General features: G+C 38.9%; 1 protein-coding gene across 10 annotated transcripts in view; it reads right to left on the reverse strand.

The window, feature by feature from the left end:
• Positions 1-15,538, reverse strand: part of NCKAP5 (NCK associated protein 5) — a 376,987-nt gene that overhangs the window by 103,882 nt on the left and 257,567 nt on the right. For all 10 annotated transcript variants that reach the window (XM_066190349.1, XM_066190348.1, XM_066190347.1 and 7 more), the window contains one exon: positions 12,526-12,675. In XM_066190349.1, the coding sequence (XP_066046446.1) occupies positions 12,526-12,675 (150 nt within the window). The remainder of the gene's footprint in view (positions 1-12,525; positions 12,676-15,538) is intronic.

Consider the following 15,538-nt stretch of genomic DNA (forward strand, 5'->3'; position numbering starts at 1 on the left):
AATTCCACTCTCTCCATCAGAAGTCACCCATAAGTCAACCTCCCCAGGTATTTCAAAATGAACTTCTCTTGATGGCTTCAGTTATTTCCGTCCCTCCCAGCTAAGGAGTTGTGAAGCCAAGTGGAGCAGGACAGGTATTGGTGCTGTGTTAGGGAGAGCAGCAAATGCCACATAACGGGCTGCAATTGTTTTGTAGCCACTAGCCAACTCCTAATAACTGAATCACAAAATTACTGCTCATTCCTTGCTAGCTGAAATGAAACCCTATTTGCAAACATCACCCTGTTTCTCCTGAGAGCTTTGAACGTTTCTCTCTTTTGCTCTTACAGGCACACAGCAAGAATTCGGCAATGCCCCTTGCTCCACACAGCAGTACGTGGCTTCTGCACTGACATTTGGTAAATTGAAGGCTCTGATTCATTTAATTTTTACTCTTTTAGAGTGAATTTGCAGAGTAATTGTATTTGGCCTAGAAGAACAACAGCCCAAGCCTCAAATCCTGTCCCTTAAAGGATTCAGCACATTGGAGGTTTTTTTGTTTTCTCTGCCCTGTGCAAACTGTGCTCACTTAGAGAAGATGGGTTAAGGATCCCATGGAAACTGTCAGATGTGGCAGCATCTAACTAGTTATAGGAAATGTCTCCTACTGAGCTGGCTGACATCAGGAGCATCCACATTGGCTTTTTGGCTTGGATGAGCTGTGAGTGTCCTCATCTCCTGTGATTTTTCTGATCATCACACTGACCAGGCTACAGCTCACACCGTGGTGTGGCCTTGGACCCAATGGACTGGGTTTCTCTTACAGGAAAGGGAAGAGGAACTCCAGCTGCTGCTGGGCTTTCCTGGAGCCAGAGTGACTCCCCAAAACGTACACAGCACAAGTCTAAGGATCTGCTCCTGTTGCACCACTCCCAAGGCAGACACACAATTATAACAGGATCTCTTCCAGCATTAATAGGGAGGCCCTAAGGAAGTCAGCTGCCTGCACAAAAATGTATCCCACAACACCAAAATAAAAGAGAGGCCTGTTGGGAACGTTTTCCTGCACACAAGAGAGATGTGCCAGAGGAATTCTTCTACTTGGATATTTTTATAGCTTAGTACACTATGAAAACAGAACATAAAGACCTGTACAGAAATACACACATTCAAGCCAGCTACATGGAATGCAAATTCTATTGCAATTATAGATTATTAAGTGCCCCTGTGTGATATTAAACTCTTTCTCAATTAGTAATTTAACCTTGCACTTCAGCATACAAAATTTGTCTCAGATTTTGTTCTTCATACCTACATTTGTTGGCAAACTACATTCTAGGAGGTTCAAGAAATGCCTTAGACCACAACTTTGGGAGAATGTGGCAAACCAGAAGTTCTTAAAAAATCAAGATTTGGCTGAAAATCCCAGTCTCAATGGCACATACTTTAGGTCAAAGTTGATGGGATTCAGTGGTGCCCAGGTAAGCTCAGGCGTGAAAAGCTCAGCAGCAGCAGCAGCCCAGCCCTGATCTGCAGAATGAGCCAAATTCACATCACACAAAATTAAACACAGCTCAAGTGCAGCCACTGGTACTGCACCCACCTTCACATGTCTAAATTTGATAGCTAAATACAATAACATCAGCATCAAAGATGAGGAAATGTTGCTGTTATCTTATTCCAAGCTCCCCGTTCAAGAGCAGGATCAGTGATTAATCAATTGGCCTAAAGGGAAAATGCAGAGAAAAGAACAAAAATAAATCGATGTAAGAAATACTATGCAATGTCACATACACCTAGAACTGATCACATTACTGCTCTGTCAGATTGGCCTGCACTTGGGAAATATTCCTGCCTGGCAGAAGTCACCAGCGAGGCAAATCACTTGCTCAAAAACAGGAGAAATTCTCATCTCCTATTTCTATTCAATGACTCTGTGAAAAATACAGGGTTTGCCTAATACTAGCAAAGTTCTTTTCTACAATGAACTAAGAATACCTATTTTTACTCATCTAAATGGGTAAAATCTCGAATAGTTACCCTGAGGTCTCTGCAAAGGGCAAAATATTTGAGAAAAAGAGTATCACTGGAGTGGAAAAAAACCCCTATATTGTGCCATAGCAAGAAGAGCCAAGAGAAAGAATGTTTCCTTAAAAGTAGAGTTATATCAACACTATTTGCAAAGATCTGCTAAAGCTGGCTCAGGTTGCTCATGCATTGTTCTACTGGGGCCAATACTCTGGGTCTCAAGAAGAGTTAATTGGCTCAAATGAAAGCTATTCCATGCAGCTCCACTGCTTCTGCTACCTGAACTACTTTGCGTGGCAGGGCATTATATAAAAAGACGATGCTGTTTATAAAGCTTGCAACAGAGCCCTTTTCTCTGTTTCACACCTCCCACCTTAATTGAGTCAAATTTATGCATGTATGTGTGTAACAGTAATCTCTGCACGGCACTGGGGAGACACTACAATGCCTAACAAAATCCTTTTTATGAGATACAGATCAGGCTTAAGTTACAGAAAGAACACTTCTTGTTTAATAAAAAAGAATATTATAATGGTCATTATTGGTAACAGCAGCTGAAGTATAATGACATTAAATAGGAAGGAAGGAAATTACCAAGGAGGATGCAACAGACTTTTCTCTGACATGTCTAAGGTCTGAATGAGCAAACTCCATAAGGTTCAAAAGATGAAAAATGAGGAGCTGTCGGAGGCAATTAAGGAGAAACTTCAGCTGTTTCAGCCCCATGACCTCTGCTGACAAGCCTCCACTCATTTCCAGATTACCGTTCACTGCAAAGAGAAATGCTAACCAAGTCTTGCAGCGGGACAGATGCAATAGAAGAAAATACTTTAACTTCTGTTTAAACACACAAGTCTCACATAATGCACAACCCTCACACCCATTTCTCAGATCTGAAACTGTTGCTGCAATAACTTTACTGAGGATTTATTTTAGGTATTTCTAAGAGTTTAATGAAAAACTGAATGAAAAACACAGGTCTTACTCGCTTCCTCTGTTCAAAATAACCTTTTCCTGAAGAACCTAAATGTTAATACCTAGAGCACTTAAAATCAGAAGGGTTTTTCTGGAGGAACAGACCATTTGACTGAAGACAAGAAAGAAACCTGCAGGCTCATTAAAGGGAAACAGCTGTGATCACCAATTGAGCCCTCCTAAATAATTCCCAAGCCTTGGCCTTGTCTGAGTACACACTACCCAGAAGAGGAATAGGAAAACCCATGGATCACAAAGATGAAGCAGCACTGTCACCACATGTGATGGAAGGCCAGCAGGGATGCCAGGTATTCCTGTGGGAAGGGAAGAAGCTCTGCCCTCTAGATGGCATTATGTGCCTGTAGATCCCAGATGGAGCTGGAGAGCCCTGCCAGGCAAGGTAACCACATCCCCACCTGCACAGGAGTCATGGCCCCAGGGGTCAGGAAAATCAGGTGGCAGCTCCTGGTCTGTGTGGGAAGGTGAGAGCTGCACATTCCTGAAGGGCACAGCAAGGGCACAAACCTGTTTTTCCCATGTGGGAAGCACAGGAATGGTGCTCAGCCTAAAGAAAAAAAAAAAAAAAAAAAAGAGGATCTGACCCTACATGGGGAAAGGCAACTTAACTGAAAGGGGTGGGCAATATCTGAAAACATATAACAAAACCCAAAAACAAACAGAAAAAAAAAAGACATTGTCCTTATGAATAAGCAGAACTCCCCTTGACATTTAATAGCTTCTGAAACAGACAAGTGTACACTAAAATGTGCATGTAGCTACCCACGCCCACACACATGAGGCTATAATGCATCCATGCGTAGCTTTTTTGACTATACACTGAAATTTTACACTCAGTGATAATCAGGTATCTACAGAACCATCAGCAAAAATCAGTTTCATGCATAATGGACCAGTGTCAGACTATTCCACTTTTGATTTATCTATCCTCTCTATATATTTATAACTAATCTTAAGATCTGTGCTTGTCACCATGACAGATTAAGCAGATTTAAAAATAATCGTTTGGGTATTTTCTGCCGTGGACTATCAAATTAGCTGCATAATAAAGCCAGTGAATATCAAATTTCAAGAGTATGTTAATCATACACATTTCACATGTGTAGTTAAGCATTTCCCAACACAGAAGCCAGCCTTGACAGGCTAGAATTCAGCACAGTGCCCCTAATTCTAGCGTGTAAGTGAAATACACCTGCCCAGATTCCTTTCTATAGTCTTCAATGCTGTATTTCCACAAGATGAGCAAAAAAGGAATCACGGCCAAATTAAGAAAAAATGTATCACCATGAGACGTCAATAATGTTTAAGCACTTTCAAGCTTAGTAAAGAGAAATTATTTTACTACATTTTAAGTAAAGAGTTGTAGGGGATTCAGTTCTAACAGCGGGGGTAAATTAATTGGGATTTCCTATGCAGCCAGTGGAGAAGGTCCACAGAATACTGGGATTTTTAAAATGCTAGTTTGAAATGAACTGCAACTATTTATTTAGTTTATGAACTGTAGAACTGTCATTGCTGTCAGCCAAATTGCATGCATTAGTATGTAAATTAAAAATATAGGGCGTGATTCTAAAACTCTCTGTCACATAGAAGCTTTCCTCTGAAACAAGTGCCACTGTGAGTAACGAGCAGGCTCCCAGAAAGGGCTTGTGGAGAGCCAGGCCCAGAGTGCACAGCTGAGAGAAGCTATTTAAAAAACCACTGAGTCTCACCCTCTGCAATGATGGATGTGTGGGGATAAACACAACCACCTAGACCTGTAACACAGGCCTGGAAAATCTCATTCCACTCCGCAGGGAGAGAGGAGTCTCAATTGTACCTCATGCCTGATTGCTAAAAATGCTGAGTTACATTAACTGCTGATTATCTGCAGGAAGGCACCACACTTGGAAAGAAGGGCACTGAAAAACCATCATTAGATTATAAAAGGCAGACAGAAAGAGCAGATTCTTTCACTGCAACCCAGCAAGGACTGTGTGCAGAATACACTTAACATTCATTACAATAGAGGAAATCTGACAGGTTTAATAAAACCGAGATGATTTTCCTTGACTTCTGTGACTTACCTTTTCTTCACTGACTACACCTATTCCTCAGACCTTCTGGCACCCAATCATTATTCTTGTGGCCATTTTCAATACTCTGAACTATTTAAAAACTCTTATGTCAGCCAGCTAAGTTCAGCTGTAAGAAAAGAGCCATTGGGCTGGAACTTGGAAAATCCTACCAAAAAATTAATTTATAACTTGCCTTTTTACAAAAAATATATGTAATTCCATTTGGCTGAGGTGAAATGAACATTAAATCCTTATCTATGTTCTCATTTGTTTCAACAGAATTTCCAGATTCCAAAATATTGTCTTGAGCATTCTACTGTAAAAGTTTTACAACTGCATGCACCAAAACATAGGAAAAGAAATCACCATTGCAGGTGAACTAAAGGATTTGCTAAACAGTACCCTGACTAAAAAATTAATGTGAAGTAAAAAAAAATTGCTTATAGGACATACGCATATATTGCATTTTCTCCCACCTGCAAGATGTTGGATTTACTGTCCTGGAAAAGAGCATTTTATTCTCCCTTGTGAAGGAAGAAATCAGGAACAGCACAAGTTACTCATTCCTTTCCTACGTGCCTTGTACCTCACTGGGATACACTGATGTGTGTGATGAGCACTGAAGCTAGAAAGTAACTCATGAAAACCTGTTTACTGCATGAGCAGGCTAAAGGAGAAAAATTCTGATACGCAGCCAAATTCCAGAGTAGTTGACAGGGGACGACATGGTGACAGGCTGAAAACAATTAAATGCTGTTTTAAGACACAACAGAACAGGAATAATGAGAGTTGAAGCATACTCTGTTGAGCACTTGGTTGAATTAGCTGATTTCAATATATTACTGCTCTTTGGGTATCTCAGAGTACAAAACAGAGAGCTGATCTGGAAGCTTTTTCCTTTTCAACATGTACGAAAACCTCAGAAGCTCTACATGTTGTGACCCAAAACATTTAACTTCTGAACCACTGCCATGGTGTGTCACAGGAGATGCAATTCGATAGTCTTTTATTTTCTCTTAGACCTGATCAGAAAAGAAAACAATACTGTTTGTAACTCAGACTAAAATTCCCAGGAGGCACCAGGGTTGATTTTAGAAAGCATTTCAAGCTTTCAGTGAACTGAACAGTGAGAAAAATGCAGATAAGAATGGCCTTCTCTGTACCTCTTGGACCATGGAGACAGTGACCTAATGTACAGTTATTTTTTATCAAGGCATTCTCCCATTTCAGGAGATGGAATTGTTTGGTAAACAGTGGATCAGAAGTCTGTCTCTAATGATAGCAGGAAATGGTTACAGCAATGACAGAGTAAATCTGAACAGCTCTTCTTACATCCAGTGGGCAGAGCTATTTTCAACAATCCTATTGTAAATTCATATCCCTACTAGATCATCTCGATTTTTCTACACCAAAAGAGAAACTGCCATGAATTTCAACTGGTTTAGGGAAAAATAAAAAACCAAACCCACAAAATAAAAGGAGAGAGAAAACTAGAAAGATAAATATTTTATATGTCTGTAAGAAATACATCCTCTGCTCCTAAATACCCATCCTAACTGAATTGAACTGTCTGCCCAGGAGAGGTTTCCATTAGTCCTCATCCACGTGAGGATATTATTTCCAGTAACATCCCAGCAGATAACCCTGTGCCAGCTATGGAGCTTCACACCCCCGTGGGCTGGCTGGAAAAGCCATGGTGGAAGACGTGACCTGGCAGGAGGGGTACAAACATCTGGGAAGGACGTGCTTTTGAGGACTTCAGCCGGGGCAGGTGAGGACAGACAGCAGGAGGAAAGCACCCCAGGGCACAAAGGCAAGGAGAAACAGGTAGCAGACATGAGATTTGCTTTCCAAAGACCAACTGAGCCATGAGGACCTACAGCAGATGAGCTCAAGCATCAACAGGTTATAGAAAACATTCAGCTTGGTAGTACCTCTTCGATTTTAATTTAAAATTTACTCAGTTATTGGGAAGCTGAAACAGTTTGCCAACACCGTTATCTAGAAAGAGCTGGAATAAACTGGGCTGATTTTGACACCAGTGAGGCAATTCCATGCTGATTCATTATCAACCACTGTGTAAGTCTGGAAATAAGACTTTCCCTGCCTCACTGTCTGATCCCTCGCTATAAAAACAAAAGAGTTCTTAGGCACAGTTCAGAAAACTAATTATAAAAGTCTCCTACTGAAAAGATTTAGAAGTAAAATAATCCAATAATTAGAATTAAGTAGGTTGGTCTTTGGTGACAAATCAGCATAATGAATCTAGTTACGTGGATGGCCAAGGCATGGGGCTAAGAGGCTTCTGGCTGAATCAGATTAAACACATGGGCTGGAACAAGACTGGTTGCTACAAAATTTTTAGAATGTTGCTACAAAATATTTAAAAGCTTCATAATTTTTCTATGCATCTAAGTCAAGTGATTCACATTCCTGTACACCAGTGCATCAGCTGACTTCCAATAAACAAGAACCCTTTCCTCACAGATATTTTCAGAAACTCAGGCTTTTTGCCTCTGCATATGGTGTGTTTCTTTCCATGGAAAAGAAAATACTAGCTTTCTTACCATTTTACTTTGCAGCACATGGAAAATTATTTAAATAAAAATAAATAAGAGAAAATAGAGAGAAAAAAAACCCCAGCAACATCCCATTCAAAGTTATCTTCTCAATCTACCCAGAGGAATTATGTACCCTTCTAATATTTCTTTTTTATAGTTCACAGTTCACTGCTATCATGTCTTTCTTCCTCTGTAGAGTAGTAAAAACATAATATCAGAAATACTTGACACACTTCCTCATTTGTTTAATGGTGATGATACAGGGAAATTACTCCCCTAATATATTTGAACATTTAGCTTATTATCCTGAGTGAGTTTTCTCCGAAAGCTCAATGTATTAAAACAAAACACATCTTTCTATGATCAACTGCGAAGGGTAAGAGGGCAAAATTCTTTAATTAAAATTAGAGTGGTTTTGTGATTCTATCCCAGCAGATACTGCTTCTACTGCAGCTTAGTTTACTGAGACTTTCATTGAGTCTCACTCACCCGCAAGCAATGAGATTTTCACACATGAATTAGGCTTTTCATTCAATAACTTCAAGGTTACAATCTAATGCTACCCCAGTGGTTTGCTGAAAAAGGCAAGGTTGGGAGCAGCCCTCAATCAGTGTTTGCTGAGGCCAAAAGAACTCGTGCCCAATGCAGAGGGGGAAGCTGACACTCAGCAAAGCAGGGGAACCTCCTCTTTGTTTACTTTAACTCTGTTTATTTTATTTTGAATGCAAATACTGTGGCTTTACCAAGACATTAGCTGTGCACTGTCCCAGTCCCTTCATGAGCAGCCAAAAGCAAATACCTGCTAAGCAAGTTGCACTACTGCAGTTGCAAAGAAGGACGTCCAGAAGAGCTGGAACATTTCACAGAGTCAGCCACGGTTAATTCATGCTGAATTACCCTCCCTGCATAAATGTCTGTGCAAATGACAGACTTAATAAGCCTTCAAAGCTGACACCATATTTATCATTGATTAAATTTTTAAAATCAAAGTAACTATAGCTTTTACAGACATGTTTAGATTAAGACTGACATTAATGCCGTATATCAGTTTAAATCACTTGCAATTATGCAGGTGCTTGGTGCTTGTATTTCAGTCATTTGAGGCTAAATTGGGGCAGACAACCCATAGCTCCATATTGGATAACAAAGCTTTGGAACGCTCTTAAGGCCTTTACAGACATTGTTTGTCTAATATAGAATATTCCTAAAGCTTCTCTCCGTGGACTGTAAATGTGTAAATTGTCCTTGCTGGAAAAAAGAAATAGTAGACAATCTTGAAATGAAAATCTATACAACACCTAACATACCCAGGAGAGTAAATTAAGGCTTTGAGAAAAATCTCCAGCTTGTATGTATGTGACTTTGGAAATGTAACATTATTGTTTTACCGTAATTGTGAAAATGGTGAAAAAAATCTGGAATTTCTGTATGGGGGTTGATGCATGTCCAGAATAAATTATACTTTTTGTATCTTTCTGGCTACAATTAAACAACAAAAAAAAAGCAATTCGTCTGGTGATGAAAGCAGAATTCAAAAAAAAGAAATTCCACCACGGAATTCATATGTTATTCACCATATTTCATTAATATTTCATTTTTTGCAGCACTCCAAATACACAGTGAAGATATCAGAGAATGTTTTTTTTTCTTTGTAAGAGTTAGAAGGCATTTGATCATAACTACTGAAGTAAATTAAATGGCATTTCAAGAGCAGCCAACTAAAAACGCTGAAGGCACAAAAAAATTTTGATATCCAAGAAATCACAATTAATTTCAACCATGTAAAATGGGACACAAGATGGTGTGAACCGTTTTTTATTTGTCATCTGTTTCATTTGATTAGAAACGTATGGTATTTATCAGTCAGTAGAGTGGAAATAGAATTTGCTGTAAATGATAAAGGACGTAAAAAAATTATAGGCAAAAGGAGCAATGGGAGAATTTGTGTAGGTATCTCTTATCAAAGTATATGATAGCTTTCACTTGGGCTGACTACAAAGATGCTTTATTATAGTGATTTGTATTGTTCAGTGAGAAAATTTCTAGGATAAACAGTAGTTAATAAAACATAAAAGGTATTACTGAAATTTATTTGGCAATACAATTGACAGTAAAAAGAGAAATTTTAAATGCAACTCCCATGATACGGAAGCCATTTAAAGAAAGTTTTCTATGAAAATGAAGCCTTGTCCCTTTTCTCATTCTTAGATTTCCTGCTCCAAATCCAACCGACCAGGATGACTACAGGTTTTTTCCCATTCCCAGAAACTCCTGAAGAAAACCACCATGTACCTCACATCTGCCATATCAGCAGTCCAAGAAGGGCAGAAACAATTTGCTCTATGTATGGAAAAGGAATTATTTTCCCATACAGACATTCCAAACAAAAGAGACTAAATAATCTGTTATATTGTACATGTATCTGGAGGAGCTACCCATTTATCCCTGAGCTGGTGGAAAGATTCTCTTTTGGTACTTCATTCACTGGAAAATTAGATCAGATTCACACAACTTTTTTGTGAGCATCCAATAGGTATTAACCAGAGCATAAAACACCTGTTGGATCTAACTTTTTATAGAATAAAAACTTCACACTGCTTGTGCAGGCTGTTCCTTAGATGTACATTGTCAGATATGTAAATTTATAATATATTTGCCTTTGTAGAGACTTTAAGAGAAGCTCACCCAAGCAACAGGCCAGTGAACACAGCTGAGGAGGTAAAGGATGAAATAATTCCACAATGCCCTAACACACCAGCTTGTCATGTGCTACAGTTGAGTAATAAGCAAACTAACAGGAAGAGATATCAAAAGCTTTCTTACCACTGATGATATTAATGGAATTGTATTAATAGGCATTAATGGATTAGGTCACACACTCTGACTATTACTTTTAACAGCTTCTGTTTACAGGCACTGTTCAGATTGTAGAGGGCACAGATGGAGAACCAACTCCAGTAAGCACTTTATTAGCCTTTCTGATTTCATTTATTCAGTAACATCTAATCACGTAAAGTAAGATTAAAGATCTTGACACCCACAGCACAAAAACTAACAAACAGTAATTTTTTGCTCCTTTCTAGATAGACTAATAAGATATTTAGAATAATTAGTCTGAAAATAGTAAAGAATTAGAACAGTTAATTGCACATCTTTAAAAAAAGTCTCTTAATTAATAAACCATACAGTCTTTGACACTACAATTCATATTCTTCAAGAGAAAAATACAGCAAAAATACATAACGCTAAACAACACACAGTTAACAAGACTTTTTTTTTATTATATTGGATCACAATTAATGTTGGCCCTGGAGTTCATCTTTCTATTTTGATAGCTCCTTACACTACTTATGTAGATTAATCCTTGAGGTACTGGCATTCTCTAATACGTGGTTTTGAACCAGGCACTGCACTACACCAACACCAGAGAGGAGACATCTCCACTGCCCTTCCTGAGCCAGGTCCTGCCTGTCCTTAGTGCTATATTTTATATCTGGGCCATTTGCCACAGCTGATAAAGGCTGTGACATTATTGAATACCTTCCTCCCAGCTGAGGACATAAAGAACTGCAAATGTCATGCAGACTGATTAAGAATGAGGCAAAGCAAACAGAAATCATGCACCTTTTGGAAATAAAAGACCACAAGGAACCTACAATCATTCTCTATCAACAGATAAAGAAAGACTATATTAAGCTGTACTGTTTTTTAGAGTTTCACTATCTTAAAAACTTAGTAGCATGTGTTTTTTCTCCCCAGGGAAAAAAAAAATAGAGTTATTTAATATCAGAGTTATTTAATTAGGTGTTTATTTTACATACAGTCTAAGCCTTTAAAGTAAAATTGCGGAGACTGCCTACACCTTTGAGATTCCAGATCCTGTATTTAGAACCAAGCAGGACAGATTGTAACTGTTCAAATTTTTCTTTTAACAAAGCCCTCAAGAACACAAACCCAGAGTTTAAACTATCAGAGTACAACTCAACCCAAAACTTATCATGTAAAAGGGCATTCACACTTAAACAAAAATGTATAGGGCCAGTGACAAATCTATTGTCTACCAACACCTTACACAGGCAAAATGCCACTCAGATCATTCTAAGAAATTAATTTACCCATACCTATATGCTACAGAGATGCTTGAACAGAAAAGAAGGGAGGAAACACTAGAAAGGTGAAAAATATGACTTTGTAGTAGGTTAGAAATAAGATTAAAATACATAGTCTTATTTTTTCATAGACATAGAAGCCCACGCTTCTATCAAGGAGCACAAAATAAGTTCATGTATATTGTGGTTAAAGTTTTACCTGCACCTTGTCCATGGCTGCCTTAGAAAACTTCGAAACTTTTCCTCTAGTTAGAAGCTACCACAATGTGCACTATTTTGCAGATCCTAATTTTCCAGAAATGCACTCAAAATGTAGAGTGTGCAGTTCTCCATGAGGTCTACAAGGAAATAGATTTTCCACAGCCTGGCAGTAAAAAGGCCTGAGCTCTCCCAAGCAAGCAGTCCAGCAATTAAAAATTGAGCAATAAACTACACTGGAGCAAAACTAGTTTTATGACAGTTGTTAAACCACCTATATTAGTCTTGCAATATTAATAATTGAAACAAAACGAGTAAAACCAATTTTTCTTATTAAATGGTCTCAAAGGAATTAAAATAATGTATTAGGTTCCTTTTAAAGATATGTGATGCTCAGCATTAGAGAGGAATCCTTTTAGTGGTTTTAAGCTTCTTGTTCATCCTTGGTAAATGAATTGTAAAAAAAAAAACCACCCCATAACATGAAATCAGGTGAACTGTGAAAGATTAGATTAATACTACAGGGTGATTCAGTGCCAATAAATGAATGAGGCAGGGGGAAGGGTGGTCTTTTATGTGTGAAACTGTTGTGCTTCTTACCTCCAGAGCTTTCAAACGCTCCAAGAGCAATTTTGTTTTTTCCTTTTCCTCCTCAGTGCTGCTGCTCTCACTTCTTGAATCTTCATCTGCCAGCGTGCGAATTTTTTCCATGCCTTCTTTACATCTCCTACTGTCTTCTGACAGCTTTTCCTGAAATGGTTTTTTAAAATGTCATTACTCACAGGTGCAAATGAAGTTAACTATGCAAATATCTCCATTTCCCTCTTGTATATGAATGAAAAAAAAAAGACAGAGGAAGTTGCTAGTGACATGATTAAAGCACTAAGTAAGTGGAGCCATGAAGGGCCTGTGACACATGCTATGCCAATTCTGTAAGTGTATGCACAACTTAACTGCTACATCTACTTCAGATTTTTGAAAAGCAGAAGTCATCATTTCTTTAATAACTTCCATTTTCTTCTTTAAAAGTTGCAATGAACATTGAACACACCAGCTTTCAAAGGCAGCATTTTGCCACTGAGAGATAAAGCAGTTTATTGAGGAAAAGCTAACATATGTTCACGCCTAATGTATTTCACCTTTCTTCATCTAGGGCTAATACAGGAATTATTTAAATAATGGGCGGAGAATCAAGCTGCTACCTGAAGAATACTGACAAAAAAATTTTCAGAAGTGCCCCAGTCTACTTCTGGTCAGTCAGCCTGAGCTGTTATGAGCTGCAGCTGCTGAGTGGATGGTGGCTGCTGAGCTTTACCAGAGGTCTGTAGAAATTATAGGATTGAACAGTGAATCCTGCTAAGTCTAACATTTACCTGGCCAAGCCCTCTGTCCACAGAGAGAGTGAGACAGAGAAAAGAAACACAAGCAGGCAATATAAAGCATTGCCCAAAATGACAAGGCAAGCACAAGGGATAAAAGAGCACTCCACAGATGTTGAGAGTGAACCATCATGGGAGCACAACACAGGAGGGACAGGCTCTACCTCGCAAACCACCTTCTCTAACTGCATGAGCAGATGCAGTCTGACAACTCATGAGCAGATTGAGAATGGAAAATGTGAGCTAAGTCAACATTAAATACTGTGTGTGTCAGAACAATTCTAGAGAATTCCTTCAATGAGCATCTAGTCTTCGTGCACCTTTCTGCTAATTATGTACAAAAGCTCAGACTTTCATGACCTTTGAGTTACCCCATAACTGAGATGTCTACCCCATAACTACTACACACATGCACTCTAAGCACAAAAGTGTGCATTTTCATGAAGAACTGATCCAGCTTGAATAACCGTGCAAATAAAACTGTTTGAGAGTTAATAGCAAGGCATTATCTTAACTAAACCTCACATAGGTAACTGAATTAAAAATCAGCACTCCGGATCACATTCACAACAATGTCTTTTTAAAATATTAACTAGCTTAGAAATTGACTATTACTATGTTAAAACTTTAATCAAGAATTAGTTTTATATGTTATGGGCTTAATTACTGAACACCCTTACACAAACCATGAAGCAAAGATCTCATTCTGAGCCCCAAAATATAGATGTCGAAGAGCCATTCCATCAGGTTTCCAACATGATCACAAAGGATCCATAAATACAATACTTGGGGCTTTGGTTTTTTGTGCCTGCTACTCACTGATGAAACAATCAAGTATCTGTAAAAGAGCCATTAAACCATTTTTTCAAGTTGCTTGAAGTTGCCCTAGGGAGTGCATTGAGATAAAACACTTCACTGAACTCAGGGGAAAGAAATGACAAAGGTGTATCTCTGATGCAATTCAAATACAAACTATTATTTTTAGGAGAGAATGTGACTTGAATCGGATGTGGCTAACAATAGAAGAAAACATAAACAAGCACGGGGTCACCTTTCCTGCACAAACTCAGGGCAGCAATTTCGAAAGACAGACAGAAAAAAACACAGGTTATGACATTTCATTACAAAATGTGGAGTAATGCAGCTTCTCTCAGAGTAAATCTCAGCCACATAAAAAGTAACCTGTTCATCTTCTAATTACAAAATTAGAAGAACTTTGCACACTAGTGACATAATGAGGAACACACATCCTGTTTTACTCTGATGTGCACTTGAATATCTCATGACACTTCCTGCCTGGTGCTGAAGTACAGCCCACATAGTTCCAAAAGTAGTTTACTACTGAGCAATAATAAATGAGTTTCAGCATTTCAGCCATGGAAAAGGTGCAGAACAGAGGACAACTCTTATAACCCTAGAAACTGTGCTTAGACCCGCCAACTGTGCTGGAGGGCACTGCCCCACCACATTCACCAGGTTCACCTGGGTGATGTCCAGTGAGGGGAAAGCTGAAAATCCACACCCCAGAAAGCAAACAGGTATTTGTAAAGCATCCTTCGTGCTAAATGTCAAGTCCCTGAAGAGGGAGGATGACGAAGGCTTTTGGAATGACAGAAACCTCTTGAGTGTGCAAAATCTGTTAATATCAAAGGGAAGGAAGGAAGGGGCAGAGATCTGCCAGAGGAAATGTGCATCTCCTGTGGGATTTTTGTCAAATCCTACAGAGGGCACTGGAGTGAGCCTGCTGAAGGAAGCAAACACTGGGGCAAAGCGGCTTACTCCTTTTTCCCCTGGAGTCCTACACTTCTTGCATTATCTCAAATAAAGAGCATCTTTTGCCACTCCTGAGCAGTCTCTGCTCATGCCTCACCTACTGCACAGTCACAGGCAGCCTGTGTTCAAACTGAGTAACAAAATCCTCCCCAGGTCCAAAGTCCAGCAAAGGCAGAGTAAGTGCTGTCCCGCTGATCAGTGCAGTTTAATTTCTGGGAGATGGTAAGTGATGGAAATGGTGTTCTGGAAGTAAAACAGCTATTAAAAAAAAAAAAAAAGAAAAAAAAAGAAAAAAAAAGAAAAAAGCAGTAACTGCTCTGGGTCTCCCCAGACCAATGAGTTTAAGAGACATGCCTGTACCATGAGAGGATGAAAACACAGCAGCCTGATAAGAATTCTGCAGTGAAGGCTCATCTACTTCTCTAATGCTCTGTGTCAACAAAGAGACAATAAAAATATGA

This window comes from Chamaea fasciata, unplaced genomic scaffold (assembly GCF_029207755.1).
Source record: "Chamaea fasciata isolate MVZ Bird 193981 ecotype frontalis unplaced genomic scaffold, bChaFas1.0.hap1 SCAF_8, whole genome shotgun sequence".
Lineage (NCBI taxonomy): Eukaryota > Metazoa > Chordata > Aves > Passeriformes > Sylviidae > Chamaea > Chamaea fasciata.